This window comes from Myotis daubentonii, chromosome 5, assembly GCF_963259705.1.
Source record: "Myotis daubentonii chromosome 5, mMyoDau2.1, whole genome shotgun sequence".
In the NCBI taxonomy this organism is placed as follows: domain Eukaryota; kingdom Metazoa; phylum Chordata; class Mammalia; order Chiroptera; family Vespertilionidae; genus Myotis; species Myotis daubentonii.
This window is the reverse complement of record NC_081844.1, coordinates 55,999,042-56,022,128: the sequence shown is the minus strand read 5'-3', so window position 1 is coordinate 56,022,128 and position 23,087 is coordinate 55,999,042. Positions and strand designations below refer to the sequence as shown.

Sequence of the window (23,087 nt, the reverse complement as noted above, 5' to 3'; positions counted from 1 at the left end):
CATTACCCTTCCCAGCAATCTGTGGTGCATATTGTCATTTCCAGGGATGAAAATCTGCCCTGGAAAAGCTACAAGTTAGTCATATGTTACTTACTGTACAAAATAACCCTAATTTCAATGTCTTTGTGAAGCTCTAGCCAGCATCTGTCCACATTTGCATTATTCTCCCCATTCAGCAGCATTACTAATGGAGAATTACAGATAATTACCATGTGTTAGTGCTATGCTTTTTCTTCCCCCTTCATTTAAAATCGCCCATTAAGATCAATTAAGAGGGGAGGTCAGACAACGGAGGACTGTTTTTCATGGGCTGAAATTTTTTACCACTATTTATCCTCGTTAGAAGCTTTATGGCTTTGGGGATTGATAACCTTTTTCCAGAGAATCGGAGCATTGACAAAGCAAGCTAAGCCGGGATGGCGTGTGCAGGCGTCGACGCTCATGTCTCTCAATCTGCTAGGACACAGCTTTGGGCAGATTTTATTTATTTATGTTTTACTATCTGGATTTTACTTCGTAGGGAATTAAGCAAACAAGTCACAAGCAAGCAGAGTTTGATGTTCTGCCACAATTTATCCCCCCCTTTGTGCCAATTTCTGGGAATCGATTTGGTGCTTGGGTGGGAACACTGGAAGAACTGAAAGTGAAAGTCGAGTGACGGTGTAATGTCTAATCTCTGACCACGGTGTCAGTGGCATTTCTGTTTGCCCATTGAAAAGGATGAGAGCTGCAAAAGCAGCCCTCCCTCCACAAAAGCACTCAGCGTTTTCTCAGTGCTCCCTGAGCGAAAGGCGTCTGCATCCATAAAACCTCCACACTCGCTGCAGGCTGGACAGAGTCTGCAGCGGAAGCAAAGCTTTCTTCAAATTGTAGAAAGTTTTTGCAGGATGGGAGCTTAAAAAATAACATGGTGACTGAGTTAATCAAGGTTCTGAGAGACTTTAGGACCACTGAGCATGAGTCATACCTCAGTTATAATTTTTCGGTTTTGCAAGATAGTGACCGCAAACCATTGAATGTGAAACCTGGAAGTGGTCACGGATCTTTAATGAATGTAGTGTTCGTTTTATAGTTGGAGAAACTGAGGTGCAGGGATGTGATTCGCTCAAGATCCCAGTGGCCAGTGGGATCTCTGACCCTGTCAGGGTCTGTGTCCCTAACCTCTGGTTCCCCCCATCACTGGTGGGTCTGCATCAAGGACTCCAACACAGGCACCCCAGGGGGAAGCCTGTGTGATTATTACGGAGGAGCTATGCTGTGCCAGTCTTTTAGGAGAAAGAGTGCTGGCCTGGGTTGCTTGCTGAGTTCCTGGGTTTAGTTCTGCACAAATGCTCTGAATGAAAAAGGGTTTCGAGATTAGGAAAGGAACGAGGAGGGGAGGGTGGGGAAAGGGAGGGACCATCCTGAGGTGAAGGGGAGGCTGGATGAAGGGAGGTGGAAAGATCGAGAACTCCTTTTGACAACTTTTCCTGGGAGACTTGGCGGGGTGGGGATTTCCTAAGAGGTATCTAATGAGAGCTCTTTTCAAGTGAAATGGTCTGTCTATACTGTGTGCCCAGCACTTCCTCCTGATCCTATAAAGTTTTAGTAAAATGCCAAAGCTCACAGTAGGTTAGGGTTATTGGCTTTCTTTGGAGCTGGGTATTGTCAAGCTTGGCATAGTTCGGAAACAGCGTAGTCCAGGCCCAGCAAACGCATGGGTGCATGGATCTGAGCTAACGTTACATGGTGGGCCTGCGATGAAATCCCTGTTGTGAGGAGTGCGGTGGCAGAGCTGGGATTGGAAAGCAGAGCTCATGCTCATAACCATGACTAGCCTCCCAGGACACCGTGAGAAAGCAAGACCAGTCTGTTCAACGTGATTGGAAACACCGCGGTCAGACCGAATGTTCACGAGATGAGACGCTAGGGCCACCTGGCAAGTCCGCATTGGGCCTCTTCCCCAGAACCGAGGCCCTAGGTATTAGAATTTGGCATTGCTTTTGTGTGGACTTAGGGACTCAGGCTTTCTTGAAGGGCAATGCCACTTATGGTGATAGTCACCTGGAGAGGAGGCGCTCTGCAGGCCAGACACGAGCCCCCTCCACACAGTGCTGCCATCAGGCACACGGGGAGCCCAAAGGCCTTTGCAGTAAGTCCAGTTCATGCCAAGTTGTTCTGGGCCCATATAGAGAGAGAGCGTGATGGCTCCTTCGTAATTAAAGCTGTCCAGAATGCCTGGGATTGGTTTTGCTTGGCTAGTCACTTCGCTCTGTGACCTTGGGCAAGTCACATCACCCTTCATTATAAAAAGGGGACTAGGACCTGCAGCCCAGGGTTGAGATTAATTGGTTAAATATAGAAAAAGCCTCTGAATAGGTTTGTCCTTCTTTCTTGGGGTTTTTCCAGGTTCAGTTTTCTCTTGAGGGAAGTTTCACTTGCAAAAAGAAATGGACATGCAGTGTAGGGTAGGAGAAGAAAAGAGAAAGTGAGACAAGTCAGACTCCAGATCTTATTACCACTTCTGCTTTATTACCACTTTCTATGATGACTTTCCCTCCCAACTCTATCTTTCCTGCCCTCTCTCCATATTCCATCCTATTAGTAATCTGTAGAGAATTCTATTAGCTGTAAGTTACCCCAAAACTTAGCAACTTAAAACAACAATAAAAGATGTTGGGGTTTTTTTTTATCACACAGTTTTTGTGGGTCAGGAATTCAGGAGCAGCTTCACTGGCTGGTTCTGGCTTAAAAATTTTGACGAGGTTGTAGTCAAGATGAGCACCAGGGCTACAGTCACCTGAAGGCTTGGTTGGGGATGAAGGATCCCCTTTCAAGGTGACTCACTCTTGTGGTGTCAAGATGCTGCTGGCTCTCGCAGGAGGCCTCCGTTCTCTGATGTTGGAGCCTCTCCATAACTGGCCTCAGTCCCTCAGAGCAGGGCAGCTGGGTTTCCCCAGAGCAAGGGATCAGAGAGTCCATGCAGAAGCTCTTCTTCCTGTGACCTCGCCTTGGAAGGCAGACACCGTTTCCTTCATAGCCTCGTAGTCACACTCATCAGCTAGTTCAGCCTGGGAGGAGACGACACAAGGGCATGAACGCCAGGAGGCCAGGCCCATGGGAACCATGTTGGAGGTTGGCAACCACACCCCTTCTCTCTGCTTTCATCTCTGTATCAAGCCACTCAAAGTTTCTTTCTTAGGCTGTCCCTGCTCCCTCCATGGCTTTCTGTACACTGTCTTTTGGGAGAGCCATACAACTCTCTCTCCCCGTCATTGTTATTGCTTTATTCTCCTTCCAGTCCTTTTGTTCTCTAGAGCCATCACACCTTACCCATTCCCTTCTCTCCCCTTCAACTCCTAGAATCTCACCTCCACTGACATTTTTTTCTCTTCATCCCCATCTTCCTGACCCTCTGTCTTCCCCTCGACCTCAGCCACGACCTCCTGTTTCTTCTGCCCAGTTCCTCAGAGTCCCTTCCATCTAGCTGATCACCCCTTCCCCCCCAGGGAATATTTATTATGCTTAAATCACAGCATGTTCTGTGGGACAGAGAGGCAATAAAGAGTACTAAATGTGTCATCAGCTGCCAGATGGATGAAGAAAGCATTTCCCTGAAATTTAATTCATCATCCGCATCCCAATTTAAGACTTTCAAGGCTGTAGTAACTTCAGGTTTCAGAACCCGGGGCACATCTGCGGACACTGAAGAATAAAATGTCTCACGTTTGAGGCTGAGGTGTATGCCCAGAGGCTGTCTACTGTGAGCATTCTTGTTGGTTGAAAGAAGAAACAAAAAAAAAGTACATTTGGAACAGTTATCCAACATCTTGAGGTTATAAACTGTCTGGTGTGCTGATATTTTATCTGATGATGTCTCCTGGGCCTGCTGGTGGTGAAAGATTTTCCAGATTTGTGAGGTGTGATGAAAGGGCTGGTAGTATCTCACACTGATTGGCAGAGCTAAATGTAACTCTTTGACCTTCTGACCTTCAAAACTTCTTTTCGAAGCTGTGAAATGTAAATCCCCAGTAGCTACTGACCTTGGATGCTTGTGCTTCTCCCGGGAGCTTTGGCTTCTCTTTGGTATTTCAAGCCGGTTAAGAATATTCGGTACTAGGAGACTGACTCCTTTTAGATCCTTTTTATTGCCCCAGAAAGGTTGGGTGGTAACTTCATCTTTGAATATAATTGATTTTATTGACAGAATCCAAAAAACAAAAGAGGGACTGAGCAGTTTTGAAGACTTCAGTGCCCTCTCAAAATAAATCATCTTAATGAGTCTCAGACTCAGGTTGAGGACAGTGATTTGCACATTGAAGCTGCTCAGTAAATAGAAGCATTTGGTGGGTAAATGACCCAACGAGGCTGCAGCACCCCTTTGTGGGAATGGAGGGGGAGTCTGTGAAGCACATCAGTGTACAGGTAGGATCCATTGTGAAAACTTTATCTAAACTAATAAAAGAGAAAAATGGTAATTGGCGTACGACGATACCCTTTTCATTGGCTAATCAGGGCTATATGCAAATTAACTGCCAACAAGATGGTGGTTAATTTGCACATGTAGGCACAATGCAGGGAGGCAAAAGGGAAAGCAGGAAGAAGCCCCCTGCCACTGACAGTGATCGGAAACCCAGGGAGGAGCTAAGAACTGGGGGGCAGGGCAAAGGCGGCCCTGGGGCCGCCTTTGCCCTGCCCCCCAGCCATGATCGAAGAATCAGGCGCCTTTTTCACCCTGGCCAGTGATAGCAGGAAGTAGGGGTGGAGCCAGTGATGGTAGCTGGGCACGGTCGAAGCTGGCAGTCCCAGGAGATAGGGGCCCCTTGCCTGGGCCTAAAGCGGAGCCCACGATCGCGGGGCCGCTGCAGCTGCGGGTCCCCGCTGCCCGGGCCGAACGCCTCAGCCAGAGGCATCCTGCAGGGGCAGGGGTGGAGCCTGCGTGATCGCGGCGCCCCCCGCTGCCACTGCAGGTTCCCGCTGCCCGGGCCAGACGCCTAGGCCAGAGGCATCAGTCCTGGGCTGGGGGCAGAACCAGTGATGGGGGGAAATGAGGGTCCCCTGCCCAGGCCTGATGCCTCTGTCAGAGGCATCAGGCCTGGGCAAGGGGCCGATCCTGCGATTGGAGGGTGATGGAGGTCAACACCTGAGGGCTCCCAGTATGTGAGAGGGGGCAGGCTGGGCTGAGGGACACTCCCTCCCCCCCCACCCAGTGCACGAATTTTGTGGACCGGGCCCCTAGTTTGAATATAAGCCACATGCGTTCATCTTAACTGCCCCCTTATTCATGGAAGTGATGGTACCAAGAAAATGCTTCTGGCCAGTGGATTAGAGATAATTGGACAGAGTTACGAGTTATGACTTAGAGCTCATTGTAGTGAACTGGCCTGTGCCAGTGTGCACCACTGGTAGCCTCCATAGCTGAAACCGAAGATACGGGCACCTCACCCACCACCTTGGCATCCTAGGAATGGATGGTACCTCTCACTGAAAGCAGGCAGACATGGCCCTACCATCTGTCTGTTGTTCAGAATCTACTAAGCCAACCTTTTGCTTGAAGCTCGCTTGTAGGAATGTGCTGAGATTCTGTGCTGGTTTGGGAAGGGAGGCCGTGTAGTCAGTCAACTGATACGGCAGAGATTGATTCTCAGGGAACAGAAAGGCACAAGTCAGCTGCTTCCACATAGCCCGTTCTTAGACTGTTGAGCTGGTTGCTGTCTTCAGCCTATACCTGCATAGTTAGGGGTTTCTGTTTATCACTGCTCACCACTATTAACCAATCACAAGTCTCAAGAGCCATTAATTTTTCTAAATGAATCCATGTCTAAGGTATGGCTGCAGATAAGAATACTTTGAATGTTACCAACCCCTAGGTGCTGATTCAGATTAATTGTTCACAAATCTCACTACTGGTACTAAGTATTTCAGAGTAAATTGTCACAAATTCTAATATAAAATGCTAAAGCTTTCTGTTTTAACATGCCTGCCCAATTCAATATTTGTAATAATTGACACTGGATTTCTTTCTGAAGAATGGAATTGATGGTTCTGGTATTTTTTTTTTGTTAAATATATATATTTTATTGGTTTTTTACAGAGAGGAAGGGAGAGGGATAGAGAGTTAGAAACATCAATGAGAGAGAAACATCGATCAGCTGCCTCCTGCACACTCCCCAAGGTACATGCCCTTGATCAGAATCGAACCTGGGACCCTTGAGTCTGCAGGCCAATGCTCTATCCACTGAGCCAAACCGGTTAGGGCTGGTATTTTTTTTTTTAACCACAAAAATAACAATGGAAGCAAAATTTGCTTGCAAATAATATCTAGTATACTAATTAAAAATGTTTACCTTTCAGAGGTCTTTTCAAAGAGAAAAATTAAGGTCTCTATGTGAAGAAAGGCTGTGAATTTATCAGTTTGGGTATTACCGTATGTGTTAAGTTTACAGGAATGTGAGACATGTTCTGAGACACCACAGTGAATATTTTCATGGGTGAATCTGCTGTTGGGTGGCATTCTTTGGTTAAGGTAATAACCTTGCAAGACTTCTCTCCACCTGTGCTTAGAGGGGATAGTGTGAGATTAGCCAAATAGCCCCTCGGCCTGGAGTCAAACCTGGGTTCAGATTCATTCGCTGTGGTGTTTGGGCAAGTCACCTAACTCCCTGAGCTTCGGTTTCTTCATAAATCAGTGGGTGTGATGATAATAATTCATAAGGCAGAAAGTACTCATTTCAGGACTTGGCACAAAATAGGCATTCAATAAATTGTAATGAGTGCTGTCTCCCCTTTTCTTACAAAAAGAAAGTTGTTTGCTATAGATGACTTGCAATGACTATGTTATTGGATGAGTGACAGGGAGAATGTAAAGTAGCTGAACAATTAATTACACTTGCTGCCAGAAACTTCCTCCACAGAGGTTCTCAACCTTGGCTGCACGTTAGATCTTCTGTGGAACTTAAGAAACACCAATGCCTGGGCCCTACATCATCTTTAATCTGCGGGACAGCCTGCCATAGAATTTTCCAAATCTTTCCAGTATGTACAGCCTTTCCTAGTATAACCAAGGACTGAGAGACACTGCTTTAAAGCAACAACACTACTCTGAGGGTGGTTCTGTTCTAGAGTTTTAAAGTATTTTGTTGGAGAAAAGCTTGCTCAAGAAAGTTCTTGTGGATCAGTGGTGTGCCTATGACCAAATTTGGCCCATTGCTTGTCCTTTGTAAATAAAGTTTTATTGGAATACAGCCATGCTCATTTGTTTACATATGGTCTGTGGCTGCTTTCATGTTATAACAACAGAGTTGAGTAGTTACAACAGAGACCGTGTGACCTAAAGTGTTGGTCTCTGGCTCTTTAGAGAAAATGTGTCTGACCCCTGCAGTAGGCCACTTAAAATGGAATCACAGTGCCATTTTCCAAGATGCATTCAGGAAAGTCAACTTATTACACAAGAATATCTCCTAGATTCTGTCAAGTTCTTCCCTCCACGAAAAATCAAATAGTATCCTCAAATGTCAATAGTCACATGCTGTAATGCATCGATATAGCCCAGGGGTCCTCAAACTTTTTAAACAGGGGCCAGTTCACTGTCCCTCAGACCGTTGGAGGGCCGGACTATAGTTTAAAAAAAACTATGAACAAATTCCTATGCACACTGCACATATCTTATTTTGAAGTAAAAAAACAAAACGGAAACAAATACAATATTTGTATTTGCATGTGGCCCGCGGGCCATAGTTTGAGGACCCCTGATATAGTGACTTTTGCTACTTAAAAAAAAGTATTGCCTATTTCTGAACAAAGCATTGTTAATACAGTACTTACCATTCCTCTTTATTTTATTTATTTAATATTTTTATTGATTTCAGAGAGGACAGGAGAGGGGGGAGAGAGAGAGAAACATCAATGATGAGAGAGAATCATTGATTGGCTGCTTCCTGCATGCCCCATACAGGGGATCGAGCCTGCAACCCCAGCATGTGTCCTTGACTGGAATCAAACCCAGGACTCTTTAGTCCACAGGCCTATGCTCTTATCTGCTGAGCCAAACCAGCTAGGGCCCATTCCTCTTTAAATTTTAGGTTTTGTAGAAATTTAATCATCTATGTATGAAAGAACTTTAATAGAGGACACTCTGCCTTGACTTTCTGGCTAAAAATGCAGAAAGCTGGAATGCGACTCATTATCACATGGACTCACTCAGCCATGAGTGCCTTTCTAAATGATCCTGGCAGCTGAGAACACTTTATAGCTTTTTCCGCTCTGTTTTAAGTCTTTTATTGAAAAAGTTCTTAGCAGAAGCGAATTCGTGTGCATTTCCCTTCCCTGCTCATAAAAACTGAGCTGCTCCTGCCAGAGGAGGAGGTGGGCAGGGCAGCGGTGCAGGTCACGGAGAACACGCTCCCCAATATCTCCACAGCTTTCATCACCTTCCCCCCTGGACCAATCAGGGCCTCCTCAGGAAATAGTCCCCCTCTCCTCCCACCCCTCAACACAATCCCACCGCTTTGAACCGCTCAGTAATTATGGAAGCTATCTTGAAAGAGCCCAGATGCTGTCATCCACTTATGCTTTATTGAGGGGACCTCCCCAACGGGCAGCGTCCAGGCGCTTTCTTTGTGCTGTCTCAGCACCATCGTTGCTGATGGAAGCATGAAAGCTCATTAGCATTGTAAGAGATTTTAATAACAGTTCTTAGTTAGACAATAGAAATGAGACAGGTTTCATCAGGAATGCCATGTTTGAATCACTCTGGCGCTAATGCAACCCGTGCTTCAATACGAGAATGATTCTCTTACCAGAGACGGGGAAATAGGTACATTGTGCCTGGGAGACGGGGAGACTTTCGTAGGCATAGCGTTACCCCTGGGTTTTCACGGCTCTTTGTCTGCATGTCTCTTGGGACGCAGGGAGTGCTCTGCTCTATAGCTCCCAACAGACAAGCTCTGCAGGCACCCGGGATCTGTCCAGAGATCGTGGTGAACGCCCGGCTTTTCTCGGACCCTGGATCACCGGGCTCCATGCCTGGGAGGTCAAGTAAACGTAATCACCAACTGTGAGAACAAGCATTGCAAGTGCAGATCTCCGCCTGAGCAAAGCGGCCCTTCGCTGACTCTCAGACCCTCGGAGCTGCAGGAGCCACAGCCTGGATGTCAAGGCCGTGTGGAAGGGTTGAGGTGCAAACAGGAGCCTCTTCACAAGATTGCAAACTTCTGGGCAGCACCAAGTTTGTCCCTTCACCTTTGTGGCCTCTAAAAGCCCAGCACAGGTCGTTGCTGAGGGAGGAAAGGTCACTGTCTAGTCAGCGGGGCTGGAATAAGGGGATTCCCCTTAGTTTTTCACGTCATTTTCTTCATGAAAGCTTTATTTTTTTACTAAAGGAACATATTTGGATAAGTAATTACATATCACTCCTGATAACTCTATTTTTAAAAATGCTTTTTAAAAAACCATCATTCCATTTGAGAATTTTGAAAAATGTTCTTTTTGCCATTCTTGGCTAAGAAGGCTGCATTTCCCGGGGATTTCATGAAACCTTTGTCAGGTACACACGGGAGCTGGCTTTCGTTTGACCCTTCACCCTCGCCCTCTCCGTGAGGCCACCCTCTCCTCTGAGGCACATGCCTTCAGCCCAGTTGCCACCCTCGTTTAGTCGCCAGAGAACCAGCTTCTGCCACCTGCTCCGTCTCTTGGTCTGCCTCTGCTCTTTGCTGCCCCCAAATCCCAACACCAGCCATGTTCATCCCTGCTGGGCTGTCCAGGGAATCGGGACCGGTGGGCGGGGCTCTAATCCAAGTAAAGGGGGTAAGTCACAGTGGGGCGTAGACACTCATTAAACACTCTGAGGGGGTCACCCATCCATGTGAAAATGTACACAGAGGTAAAAATGCCTCCATTTTAGCCCCTTCAAGACTTCCCTCTTAGAGAGCCCTTGAGTCCGAAAGAATACATCAGCTTGCAGTGAACTACAGCTTACTCAGTTTAGCTTAAGAAAGGGGCTTATTTGAAGAGAGTTACCTGTTTCCAGGAGAAGTAAGCAAGCCAGCCTGGGACAACGGCAGGTGGGGCTCAGGACCTCCGCAGGGGCGATGGGCCTGACACCGCACATGTCCCTCCGGCTCTGAGGGTTGGGAAGGGGCGGTTCCTACCCGGTGCCCAGGCCTGACCAGCCAGCTGTGGCCTGAGGTGTGGGGCTGCCCCGCCTGGGCCAGGAGGTTTAGACACGGAGATGAGCTGGTCCGTGCTCACTGTTGTTCCTGGGTGCTCACAGTCCTCCTTCAGCACTGCAATCTAGGCAAGCAGCCATCTAGGGGGCGTCTTTCCATTTATCTTTTGAGAAGATAATGTCTAAAAAATGACATTTCTCTCATCTTTATTCCATTAAGAATTTGGCTGATAGGAATTTAATTTGGATCTCTCTTTCCCTTGACGGACAGTTTTCAGACTAGGAAGGGTTGGATGGGAAGAGGAACAGACTTTGAATCATTTAGCAGAAGCTCTCTTCTAGCCGTTGCTCATTCAACAACTTAAAAGCAGCCTGCAGTCAATTGCTTCGAGGCTCCGTGTGGGATAGACGCTTTAAGGCAGCGGTTCTCAACCTGTGGGTCGCGGCCCCTTTGGTGGTTGAACGACCCTTTCACAGGGGTCGCCTAAGACCATCCTGCATATCAGATATTTACATTACGATTCATAACAATAGCAACATTACAGTTATGAAGTAGCAACGAAAATAATTTTATGGTTGGGTCACATGAGGAACTGTATTTAAAGGGCCAGAAGATTGAGAACCACTGCTTTAAGGAGAGATGCTAGTAACTGGTATTGAAGTAGTGTTCCGTGTCAGTGGCTGTGCTAAATGATTTTACCTGTGTGAGCTAATTTTAATTCTTTAGCAAATCTTTGAGTTAGGTGCTGCTACTGTCCCTCTATTCAGACCAAAAGATAAGACCTGGAAAGGTTAAGTAACTTTTCAACAAAAAGAGATTATCTGAGTTAACCTAAGTATTAAATGTATGGGGGGGGAAGGTAGTGGAAACAAATTGGACAGGCAGGTATGGGGACATCAAAACCCAAATGCTACACTGAAGATTTGGGGGTTATTCTGTTGGTAACACAGACCCACTGATGTTTTTGGATCCTGGGGCTGATACCAGAACCATCCCGTGGAAGTTTCTCTGGCAACAGTGCGTAGACCAGAGGAGACAAAGGGGGCCACTGGTGAGCTGCCGAGAGAAGCGTGAGGGGGACAGGGACCAGGTGGGAGCTGGGGGACGGAACAGTGGAGTGCATGGTGGTTTTCCTTTCCTTCCCCTCTGGTTTACATCCCTGCTTGGGGCCTTGTTTTAAACATTCTAGCATAGGCTCCCGCCTGTTTAGAAGCCGCCTAGTATTGCAGTGGCATAAAACAATAAAACAAAACAAATGCAATTGCTACATTTTGAAAACCTTTCCTTGTTGACCAGTTACCTCGTATTGTGAGGAAGCAACATGATTGACTTCTGAGGAGTCCGGTGTTTAGTGCAGCATTTGTCCCCCAGAAAGGGACCCCCACGCACACCCACGTGCCTGCACAGCTCTTGCCAGGGCAGAGGGAAGAAAACAGAACCCTGTGCGAGGGGAGTTTGCCACGCAGGACGGGGACTCGTTTGGTGTATCTCACGTTCCTTTCCTGTGGCCTCGGGGTTCCTAACAGGACACGCTGCTGCTGGCGTTATAGTCCACACAGGTGCAGCTGCCTCGGGTCTGAGCAAACAGCCCTGGTGTTGCATGCCTCTCATTCTCAAGCCTCATCTTTTATCCCAGAAGAACTTGTGGGTGATCCTGGTTGAAGGAATGTTTTATAAGCATTGAGCTCTCCTGGGGTTTGAACCAAACCCAGCTCCGGTGAAATTCACCTCACCCAGAGGAGAATAGACCCAGTGACTCCAACCAGCGGGTACTCTGGGAAGGGCGGTCCCTGCCGTGGACCTGTGTCCTTGATGCTTTTGTGGAGCAAGCGTGAGTTAAGCACCGTGGGTACCAGACATGGTGCTGTACATGGGGGATGCAGCCATGAAGATGGGCCAGAAGCTACCAGGATAGTTGGATGTGTGGACACAGATGCAAGTGTGGAAACATACCAGACAAAAAATGTCGAAGATGCTTTCTCAAGATTTCGTAGGTCCTTTGACCCTGTAAGCTCCTGAAAGGCATAATTGAGGGAGGGAGGGGAGAAGAGAAAATAAAAGATCAAAGGGAAAAGTTTTAGTTCAAAAGCATAAGAGCCCTTGGGGATTAAGAAAAAATTCCATAAGCCTACAGAATAATAAACTTAATATGAATAATATTCATAATGTGAGATTTTCAATTTAAGAACTAGAGATATTTATGTGTTAGAATGGGAGCTTCAGTTTGTTGTTAGTTTTATTTCCCTCTGGATCCTAGTAATGAAAATCCTCACAGTGCTCAGGAGGGATCCTGCTGCCTCAGGGTCGGTAAAGACGAGGGTTGAGCCAGGGCTGCACGCTGGGTCCTGAGGTGGTGCAGTCAGGAGCCTGGGGCTGGGTTCTCAGAAGGGCTTGCCCTTGGCAGGGACGCCCTGAGGTCAGCCTCGGGTGGCTGTGAGATCTGGGGATTCATTGCTGACTTGGAACAATCTGTAGTTCGAAGCCTGCCTCTGCCACTCGTAAGTACCCCATAGAGCTTCGATGCCATAGAAATCTTTGTTTTATTGCATTGTCAAATGTAACACAATATCAAAGAGTAACACGCCGTCAATTTTCCTGATGTCTAATCCTAATAAAAAAATATTGTCTCTAAGGATAAAATGCATTAATGTGATGTGTCTAGGGAGAGAGGTGCGAGGAAAGAAAGGCCGTACCTCCTCTGTGTCTCTGCCTGTATTTTACATTCTATAAGCGTTTTCTGTTATCTAGGGATGCGCGAGCTGAAGATGTGTCAAGTTTTCCTGATAAATCATGGTCACTCTCCTCTCTCAGCAGATTTCTGCGCATGGCAGATCTTCTTCCAACATAAATGGCGGGCCTGAACTTGATCGTTGCCTGAGCCCCGAAGGTAGTTCTCAATCCGATGTTACGTGTATAAAGGACGTCATCCGGGCGAACGTGGTGGCCACCCCCAATCCACCTGTGCGCAGTGATCTTCCCAAGCAGGGAGGTGATCATGTCACCAGTTTGGTCTTAGTGGGTTGTCACTTAAGCTAGTCCAATCTCACGTTTTAGACTTGAGCTTTCTTTATTTTTCCTTAGTGGCAACCTGCTCACAAGTCCTAAATGTAGACTTTTCTTTCTCTCAATTAGTTAACAAAAGAGTTTCTTTATATGATGTTTGCAATGTCCTGGGTACTGGAGATACATTGTAAAAAGGGGTTCATCTTAACCACTTCTTCGTCCTGCCCCCTACCGCCCACTACCACCGCCTTTTTGAGAAGACTTGGCGCCAGGAATTAGCTTTAATATCTATAATAATAAAAGGGTAATATGCTATTTAGACCGGATGTCTTCCGGATGTGATTCCGATGTCCTTCCTGATGAAGCCGGGCCAGAGGGAAGCCAGCCCAGGTCCCTGGTGCCTGCGGGCAGCTGGAGGAGGAAGCCTGGGTCCCGGGTGCTGGAGGGAAGTTGGTGCCGGCAGCCGGGGGGGGGGGGGGGGGGGTGGGTAGGAAGGCCTACTCTTGCACGAATGTTCGTGCGTCAGGCCTCTAGTGTGTATATGTATATATATATAAATTGAATTTATTGGGGTGACATTGGTTCGAAAAGCCATACAGGTTTCAAGTGTACAACTCAATAAAACGTCATCTGTGTACCGCATCGTGCACCCATCTTCTCAAGCAAAGTCTCTTTCTGTCCCCATTTTCTGCCCCTTTGCCCACCTCCACCTACCCTCCGCCTCCTTTCCCTCTGGCCGTCTCCGCACTGTTGACTGTGTCTGTGTGTATTTATATATGGTTGTTTGATTTATTTTTATTTTTTTTGCTAGTCCCTTCACCTTCTTTCACCTAGTCTCCCCTAGCCCCTCCCCTCTGTAGCTGTCAGTCTGTTCCATGTATCCATACCTCTGTTTCTATTTTGTTTGTCAGTTTATTTTGTTAATTAGATTCCACGTATAAGTGAGATCATATGGTATTTGTCTTTCTTTGAGCCAGTTATTAGCTTTAACAGGCATCCTAGCTGGCTAGAGTTTTCTTAACTAAAAAATCTTGAGGAGAAATCTTGTGACAATATCTAAGGTTAAATCCCAACATCATCCCCTTCTTCTTTCTCAAATTTGACAAATAAGTTTGAAGTTTTAGTTAGTCTTCTTTGTTACACAAAGAATCGCTTATTTTAGCTGGTATTTCAGATATTTGTTATTTTTATCGATTATATTGGTTTCTGATGCCAACCAGTCAAGTCGAAAGAAAATCGGTGATTCAGGTATTCTATTCAGAAAATATGCTCAGAGACTTTCCTTATAGTTTTACCATAGATTTAGAAATAAATGCATTGCAATTGATTGTTTGACAAGTATATAGGAATCAAGATGAAATGTTGGTGTGTTCTTTCAACTTTGCATTTATCCTCTTTCGTAGGCATAAATGGAAACAGGTGCATTGAATCTTCAACTCTTCTTGAGAAGTATAGAATTGGAAAGGTTATTGGTGATGGCAATTTTGCAGTAGTCAAAGAGTGCATGGACAGGTGAGTGGATGGTGAGGATAATCATTTTTCCACCTACCCATACATTTCGCCTTGGAGTTTATTATTAACCAGAGTGAACACAAGATTTTATGAAAGAGCTTAACTTTGGCCCCAGCTGTTTTGCATGCCCACAAGCAGTTTGCCAGGGGAAAAACATGTATTCAGATAGAGTATACGTACACCTGCTTTGATTTTGGTTGAGCAATATATCATGTCTCATCCACGAGCCAGAGAACACTGGGAAAGAATAAGATGTATTCTTTAAATATCTCGTGGAGCATTTCCCTGTCCTAGGCACGGTTCTCAGTGGTGTAACTCGTTTAATCCCCACAGTGACCCTCTCAGTTAAGACTGCATGTACCAGTAGTTCAGGATGCATGAGCTCTGACTCCATTGAAGATCAGTGTTCAAACTGTTGCCTATATTAGAATTATATCTTTGTTTGTCCAGCTTTATTTTAAGGTCCTGAATTCTCAAGTGGTAAGAAAAGCATTCGTTCAAATTGCAGGCCTTTCGTAAACAACATCAAAACCGGAAAAGACTCAGATTAGTCTCTGTGTTTATATGCCTGCCACTTCCCTGCCTGTTCTCAGTATTATTTTTACTCTTTGTGGGGAATTTTCAGGAAGCTCTGGCAACCACTGCTTTTCCATTCTGCTGCACCTCCTTATGGTGGTGCCATTAGAAATCCGAGGCAGGGTTTGGTTTATGTTATAGGAAAGCAACTTAAATAAAAGTTATTTTTCCAAGGTGGCCTGACTGGTGGTAGTGTGACCACTGGTCAGATCTGCTATATTCCAGAACTTCTGAAACGTTCGTTGTTGAACTGTTTTCCTATATGCAAAGATATTTTTTGGCAGGTTCAGACTAAAATATGCGAAAGGTGATTAAATGTTAAAAAACAACAAGAGTCGTGCATCCCCGTAAATGATCTCTCTGGTGCCAGAAGCGGGCATCCAGAGGTGTGGCGAAGATGGCACCAGATGGAGTTGGAGCTGAGAAATAGATATTGAAAGTCTGGGGACTTTTGAGGTTTGAATGATGGACTAATAGATTAATGTGAAGACATATTGGTAATAGGAAGTTTTCAGCTACTTTGAATCATTTTTCCTAATTTTATTCTGCCTTCTAAGGGAACTATCTTGAGGTTTAAGTATTGGAAAAAACAGTGTTTTGTCCATGTCTGATACAGCAGAGTTTAAGTACTTTTAATATGTAAATTATTTCATAATAATATGTAAAAAAGGAGACAGACAGTGTGGCTTTGGATTTTTTTCTTTTCTTTTGGGGGGTACCTTTCTCCCTGACCCCAGGCCGCACGGCCTCTGATGAGCAGAGGAAGCAGCCTTTCCTCCCTGAGTCTGCCGTGGAGGAAGTCAGGGAGGATGGTGCTGTCTTATCTATGACTGACGGCTTTAAATGGCTTTCCTCTGATTATTCCGTAGGTCCACCGGAAAGGAGTTTGCCCTGAAGATTATAGACAAAGCCAAATGTTGTGGAAAGGTACAGTATCCATAACTGCTTTGTAAAAGAAACTGAGAAACTGCGGTAAGATGATGATTGTGCTGAAGGCATTGAAGTGAGGATTTGCCAAGTCCACAACAGGAATAAACCTGTGAAACTAGTGCAGGAAACACTAGGGAGCTTTGTTTTTTTCCTCTGCCATTTTTCAGAAACCTTTATCCTAAAACAGTACATTGTCTTGATCTTGGCGCTCACTATCAAAAAGTACACTAGAAGAGGTCAGTGGAGGTAAAGGGGGACATGCGTAATACTGCCACCAATAAAGATTAAAATGTTAAATTTTAATCTCTTCTCTAGGAGATGCATATTTCAAAATATGCATTTAAAACCCAGAACCACACAAAAGGTGTGAGAAGTCTGAGACTCTACCCTCCTTTCAAACTAACAAGTTGGCCTTCCTGCTTTAATGACGCTGGCAGATGTACCAGTTTTACATAAAAGGAGACAGAGTTTCAGGTTAGATAGCAGAGGCAGAGCAGGCGTAGGAATTTTGGGCTAGTTGGTTACTCAGCCTATACATTGGCCAATCTATCATGCTCCCTCTGCAAGTTAAATTTATTAAATTGTTCGTGTAATAAGAACCTGGGGGGTGGGGGTGGGGGGTGGGATTCTTAACCTGTCTGCTCTTCAGTTTGCTTGTCTGCAATATACGTGAGCATTATTAGGTAAGTTTACCTAAAATTTGACGTGTGCAAGATACTGTGGTACAAGTAGGGTATTTTAGCATATAAACAAATACCAGTTCTGCAAACTGGAGAGTTTGTGGGGAAGCATATGAGAGAGAAATAAATGATCAGAGAAGACACCATAGAGCAAGAAGCATTGGGGCTGGGCTCCCAGCAGGGGGCAGGCTTTCAGCAGGAAGCAGTGAAAGGAACTCCTGCCTGTGGCCACAGCCTGAGCAAAGGCCCCACGCACGGAGAGCATGCTCGGACCTTCTAAGTAGGAGAGCATTGCAAGATCAGCTTTGGGGCCAGATTTATGGAGGCAGTTGAGAAGGCTGTGGTGTTTGTAAATTTTAAAAGTCTTCCATGTCTAATATGCTAAATAATATTCATTCTAAATGAATATTTATTGAATTCCCACAGTGTCTGAAGCGCTGAGCTTTCTGTTATGGTACTTAGAAGTGGTCCTTCCTTCTCTTCCCACAGCCTTGCATTCATTATCCACGTGTTATGAGCCCAAGCAGGACATAAATCCAAATGAATGTTGTAGTCATTTCCTAAGGATGTTGGAATAAATTACCACAAACTCGGCGGCTTACCACAACAGAAATTTATTCTCTCACAGCTCGGGAGGCCCTGGGGAGAACCTGCTCCTCGCCTCTGACTGAATGGCTTCTGGTGGCGGATGGTGGTCCTTGGCTTCTGGCCACATCACTCCCACCTCGGCCTCCATCTTCACCTCACTCTCTCTCCCGCGTGTTCATTTTTCCTCTTCAGGGTGGGAAACTGCCCTCTGCCTCTTATCTCCTAAGGCCGTCTTCGAGGGCACCCAGCTAATCCAGAGCGATCTCTTCCAGAAACCGTAATCACATCTGTAGATCTCCCCGCCCCCCCACCCCCCAAATAAGGCACCATTTACAAGTTCAGGGGCTTGCTCTCTTTGGGGGATGATTATTCAGTCCACTACATAGCTCCACCACAGAAATCACAGACGGTGATTTAAACATTTCTCTCTCTGACTGCATCCTCCTCAGCGATACTCAGAGGGCACAGTGATACCAGCTGTGAAGCCAGTGCCCGTCAGGAGCCATGCGCAGTGTGTTTCCTCACTCACTCAAGCACTTCAGGACTCACTGGGCCGGTTACTGGAGAGCAAGATAAGCAAAAGTCTCCAGGACAGCCAGTAGGAGCTGTGCGGGGAGCCAGCACAGAGGGCCATGAGAGCAGCTAAGAGGCGTACCTCACCCGGCAGGGGAGGCTGTGTAGAGGAGGTGAGATCTAAGCTGGTCCTGAGGAATAAACAGGAATTCACCAAGATGTGGGGAAAGAACGTTCCAGACGGAGAAAGTACCTGTGCAAACGCCTAGAGGTCTCGGTGAGAGATGCCACTGGGGATGGAAGTGAGTGGATGGATTCAGTGGCTGTTGAGAAGGTAGACCTGGTGAGGCAGGAGCTGTACTGGAGGGTGAGGGAGGGAGGGTTGAGTAGGGGGGTGATTCCTGTCTGCTCTGGGCAGCCAGGTTCCTTCAGTGAGACAGGGCACTGGAGGAAAGGACTGTGTGTGTTTTATGGGGCTGGGCAGTGTGGAGACAGGATGATTAGTTTGGTTTGGGAGAGTTGTTTATTCCCTAATCTCCCTCCCTCCCTTCTTCCCTCCTGCTCCTCCTCCTCCTTTTGTCTCTCTATCTATCTCTATCTCTGTTTCTTTTGTATGTTCAAAACCACCACAGACAGAGATAAGGCGGTATCCTTTGCCAAGTTAGCAGTTTTCCTTGTCATTTACTCTCACACAGATCCAGGGCACACTGCCAGGAAATGATTCATATGTAAATTATTTGGAGTCAGAACCATGAATCACTTAGCATAAATAATGGTAGATGGTCGAACAATGTTTAGTTCAGTGCAGTTCAAGGCAAAAGTGGTGTTCCTATTGTATTTAGAAATCTTTTCCTGGAAAATGAAATCTCGAGTGTATTTTTAGGTATCAGAAGCGGAGATACGTTTTGGGTTGCATGAGAAATAGGGAGGTAATATTTGTAGAGATTTTCATGCATTGCTTTTTGTTTTGCTTCTGACGGTGATTCGTTTAAAAGTGGATTCATAGACAATCACACAGGCATAGTCAGAGGCTGGGAACAAAGGCTAGCAGCTCCCACATCCCAACAACAGCATTTGCTCTGTGCTTAGAATACCAGCCACTGTCAAGTAGGACACAGTGATCTGAGGTAACATGTAGTGTAGAGAAAATATTGCTGCACAGTGTAAAATGCAGCACTGCCCGCAGTCCAGGGGAAAGTCCTCCATGGCATCCCAGGAGCCTTTCTGTTACGCTTTTCGTGGGAAAAGACAACTTTGGGAGGTGCAGTCTCCTTAGGCGGTAGACATCCTTTTTTAACTCCAATTTGAGAGAGTTCTTGGGTCCTGGTGATGGGGATTATGTTACATGCATCACTCTCAATGAGCATCACAAACAGAGGTGAATTTACAGACTCTTCCAACTTGGGCGGAAATGGGGAGGAGGGAGAACTGAAGTGATACGTCCATTTAGCTTTTTTAAAAAAATGCCTCTTTTACTACAGTGGTAGCGACTGCTGTCCCGGCTTCACAGAGAGGGGAATGGATTCATTTTCTCCCCTTTGTGTTCAAGGAAGTGCAGCTCACTCTGCTCCCAGCGCTGGGCATGGGATGTGGCTCTCCCAGCCCTGCTCGCTAAGGGCACAGGTGTTCCTTCCTGCTCCACGCCTGGTGTGGGTCTGCCTGGCTGCCCAGTTCGCTATGATGCAACCTCTTGTTCCTGTCTTTTCGAGCAATTAAATGTGTACAGCTGTGCAGCTAGCATTTCATTTTTGAAAAATTCCAACTTGACGTTGTCCAAAGCAATCTCCTTTGAAAGGTGATGCTGTGTAGCACAGGAAGTGTGGGCTTGAATGTCAGGAACCTGGGGTTTGCATTCTGCCTCAAAGCACTGTCCTAAAGGATGAAGGGTGAGGATGTTGCACTAGCACCCTGCACAGCAATGGACAAACAGTGACTGGACTCCTGGTCAGCATTGATTCTTTTCTCTCTCCTGCCTCTGGTTAGCATTTGCACCGTCATTGGCCAGTGTTTACCTGGACAAGCACAGGGCATTCCACACTCAAGAAACACAGCCTTTGCCCTGACCGGTTTGGCTCAGTGGATAGAGCATCAGCCTGCGGACTGAAGGATCCCAGGTTCGATTCCGGTCAAGGGCATGTACCTTGGTTGCGGGCACATCCCCAGTGGGAGGTGTGCGGGAGGCAGCTGATCGATGTTTCTCTCTCATCAATGTTTCTAACTCTCCATCCCTTTCCTTTCATCTCTGTGAAAAATCAATAAAATATATTTTTTTAAAAAGGGGAAAAAAAAGAAACACAGCCCACCCTGTGCCCGCGCTTGCAACGGACTTTCTCTGTGTATTACTTATTGTTAACCTTTATACTTCCAACTATTGTCAGAAAAGCATTTGAGATGGCTTACAGTGAAAACACATGTTCACATGGATGCATGAAGATAAGAGAGGAACCTTAAATAGTATCCTGAACTAGAGATAAGATAATTGTCTTCCCACTACAGTGGAACACTAAATTTAGTTCTGGAATTCATGATAGCAGAGGCACAGTGTAAGGGACACACACACATGGACATATACACGTATGTATTTAGGTAGCAAATGGTGTCTATAGAATGTGTCAGAGGGCAGCTTATTAATTTCACAGAGTGTACCCCAAATCCAAGACAATTCATTATTACAGTTAACGAGGGCTGACGGGTGTGACGTTATTGAGAGGTTTCATGTCTCATGATGAAATAGAGCAGCAGCAGTTCATGACCCATCGTTGGCGTGGAGAATAACTCCTTCATGCCGGGAGTAAACTTGTTGCAGGGCAGAGCCCAATACATGACTCCCCAGGACTGACCATCGGGTGGTATTTCCAGAGGATAAGTGAGTAGGGTTAAAATCAGAATCATGGTCCCGCGAGCACGTATGTTTCCTGGTTTCTGAAATACAGGATCATCAGGAACATCCTCTGGTGAACGAAATGTTAATGCCCACGTCCTGTGCCACACGCATGCCGTTTCCTCTTATGCCCAGTCGTTTCCCAGGGAACGGGGATTAAAACATGGCTCCCGCTGGAGTACAAGCACCGTGCCGCGTGCCTGCACTTTCATAGCGGCACAGCCCCCTGAGGCATTGGAGGCCGTAAAGAGACAGGAAGGCCGTCTGTTATGTGTCAGGGCGGCCCTACTGAGCCCTGCTGAGGGCTTTTTTGAAGGGTGACTGTTCTTTCTGTTAGTGACCCTGAGATGTCACACTGACCTGTCCCGGTGAGAACCAGCGAAGGCAGGGTTTGGTGCCTCTGCACCAAGGGAGCTGCTTCCCTGAGCACCAGCCCTACAGACAGGTGTCCTTCGGGGCACAGACAGGCAGGGGTCCTGGCCGTCTGGTCACCGCCCCCCCCTCCCTGTTTGACAGGAGCACCTGATCGAGAATGAAGTGTCCATCCTGCGCCAAGTGAAACACCCAAACATCATCATGCTGGTGGAGGAGATGGAAACGGCCACCGAGCTCTTCCTGGTGATGGAATTGGTCAAGGTACGAGGGGGAGAGCTTTCAAGAGGTTTCCCTGGTGCCAGGTCCCGAGACTTAACCATATTCTTGAAGGACCTAATCAGAAATGTGTTTTGCTACCTTGAAGCTTTATTCATAATCATCCATTTTCGTAGCATTTTAAAAAATCGACTCCAGGCCGATGACCTTCTTTGTTACCTTCATGGGATTGCCACTGTTGATATTTTGACATGTTCTTTCGTGTCCTTCAGGGTGGAGACCTCTTTGATGCAATTACCTCTTCAACCAAGTACACCGAGCGGGATGGCAGTGCCATGGTGTACAACCTGGCCAACGCCCTCAGGTACCTGCACGGCCTCAGCATTGTGCACAGGGACATCAAGCCGGAGAACCTCTTGGTACGTCGCCGCGGCTTTTTCTGTCCCACCTCATGTTTCTCTTCCTTTAAAATGACCACAATCACATGCAAACAGTGACATTTGAGAGTCTATACCAGTCCTGCAACAAGGGGCAGAGAGAGTTTAAATTTCAAAAATCAGTCTGACGCAAGTCAGTCACCGCCAAATATTAGTGAATTTCTCCAACTGAACTGCATTTCTGCATGTATGGTTTACCAGACATTAGAAAATGTGCTTTCACTTCTGTTTTGTTGACAGTACTGACTGAAGAAAGGTGAACAGGAAAATTCTTTTGAGGCAAAATAGTCTGAAGAATACATGGGAAACAGAATGAGAGCATGAGGGTTCGTTTATGGGTGGGACAGAACTTTGGACATCTAGTCCATTCATCTCAGCTTCACAAATACAGAAATTGAGACCCAGATATGCTAATTTTTCTTGCTGAAAAGTCTCATTTGCCCCATTGTTCCACAGAACTGTGTAATGTGGCACTCAAAGTGCTTCTTTAAAAAAAAATATTTATTGATTTCAGAGAGGGAGAGGGAGAGAGAGAAACATCAGCGATGAGAGCGAATCATTGAGCAGCTGCCTCCTGCATGCCCCCTACTGGCAAATGAGCCCACAACCCAGGCATGTGCCCTATGTGGGAATTGAACTGTGACCTCCTGGTTCATAGGTCCATGCTCAACCACTGAGCCACACTGGCTGGGCTCAAAGTGCTTCTTAATCTGGTCCCAATTTACCTTTCCAGTCTTCTTTCTGTTACCAGCCCTTCCCCACCCATCAAGCCACCTCTAACACACCTTCCTGATGGCTTTACTAACTGAGCAAAGCTTGCTGGTGGGGCCCATCCTTGTGTCTACATTGCAGAGAAATTTTAGAGAGGCTGACTGGGGAGTTGTACACACACACACACACACACACACGCACACAAACATACACAAGACCGTTGGTTTATCTAGTTCTACCTTTCAGGGCTGAGCTGTCATCATCATTACTGTTTGGGAGGTGAGGTTACCTGAGTGTTCTAGATCATGTTAATCTCAATGAAGGCTTCCCCATCCCCTATAGTTAGTTAAAACTGACTTTATCAATACATTACTAGTATACCTCAGCTGCTTATGTCCATACTGGTCTCTGCACTTTCCTGTCTCCCAACAGTGTGACAAACACTGATCTTGTGAGACGGAGCCAAAGGCATGACTTCTTTGGCCTTAGCTCTGGGCAGAGTAAGTGGTGGCCACCTCTG

General features: G+C 46.3%; 1 protein-coding gene across 7 annotated transcripts in view; it reads left to right on the top strand.

Moving 5' to 3' along the window:
• The window catches only part of DCLK2 (doublecortin like kinase 2), a 139,022-nt gene that overhangs the window by 96,355 nt on the left and 19,580 nt on the right, over positions 1 to 23,087 (top strand). For 4 of the 7 annotated variants that reach the window (XR_009453024.1, XM_059697874.1, XM_059697872.1 and 1 more), the window contains 5 exons: positions 12,957 to 13,032; positions 14,552 to 14,660; positions 16,106 to 16,163; positions 21,345 to 21,464; positions 21,692 to 21,838. Coding sequence is in view for 5 of the 7 variants with exons in the window: in XM_059697874.1 (XP_059553857.1) it covers positions 12,957 to 13,032; positions 14,552 to 14,660; positions 16,106 to 16,163; positions 21,345 to 21,464; positions 21,692 to 21,838 (510 nt within the window). In the remaining 2 variants the exon portion in view is untranslated. The remainder of the gene's footprint in view (positions 1 to 12,956; positions 13,033 to 14,551; positions 14,661 to 16,105; positions 16,164 to 21,344; positions 21,465 to 21,691; positions 21,839 to 23,087) is intronic. The other 3 variants (XR_009453025.1, XM_059697875.1, XM_059697873.1) reach the window with 1 other exon arrangement.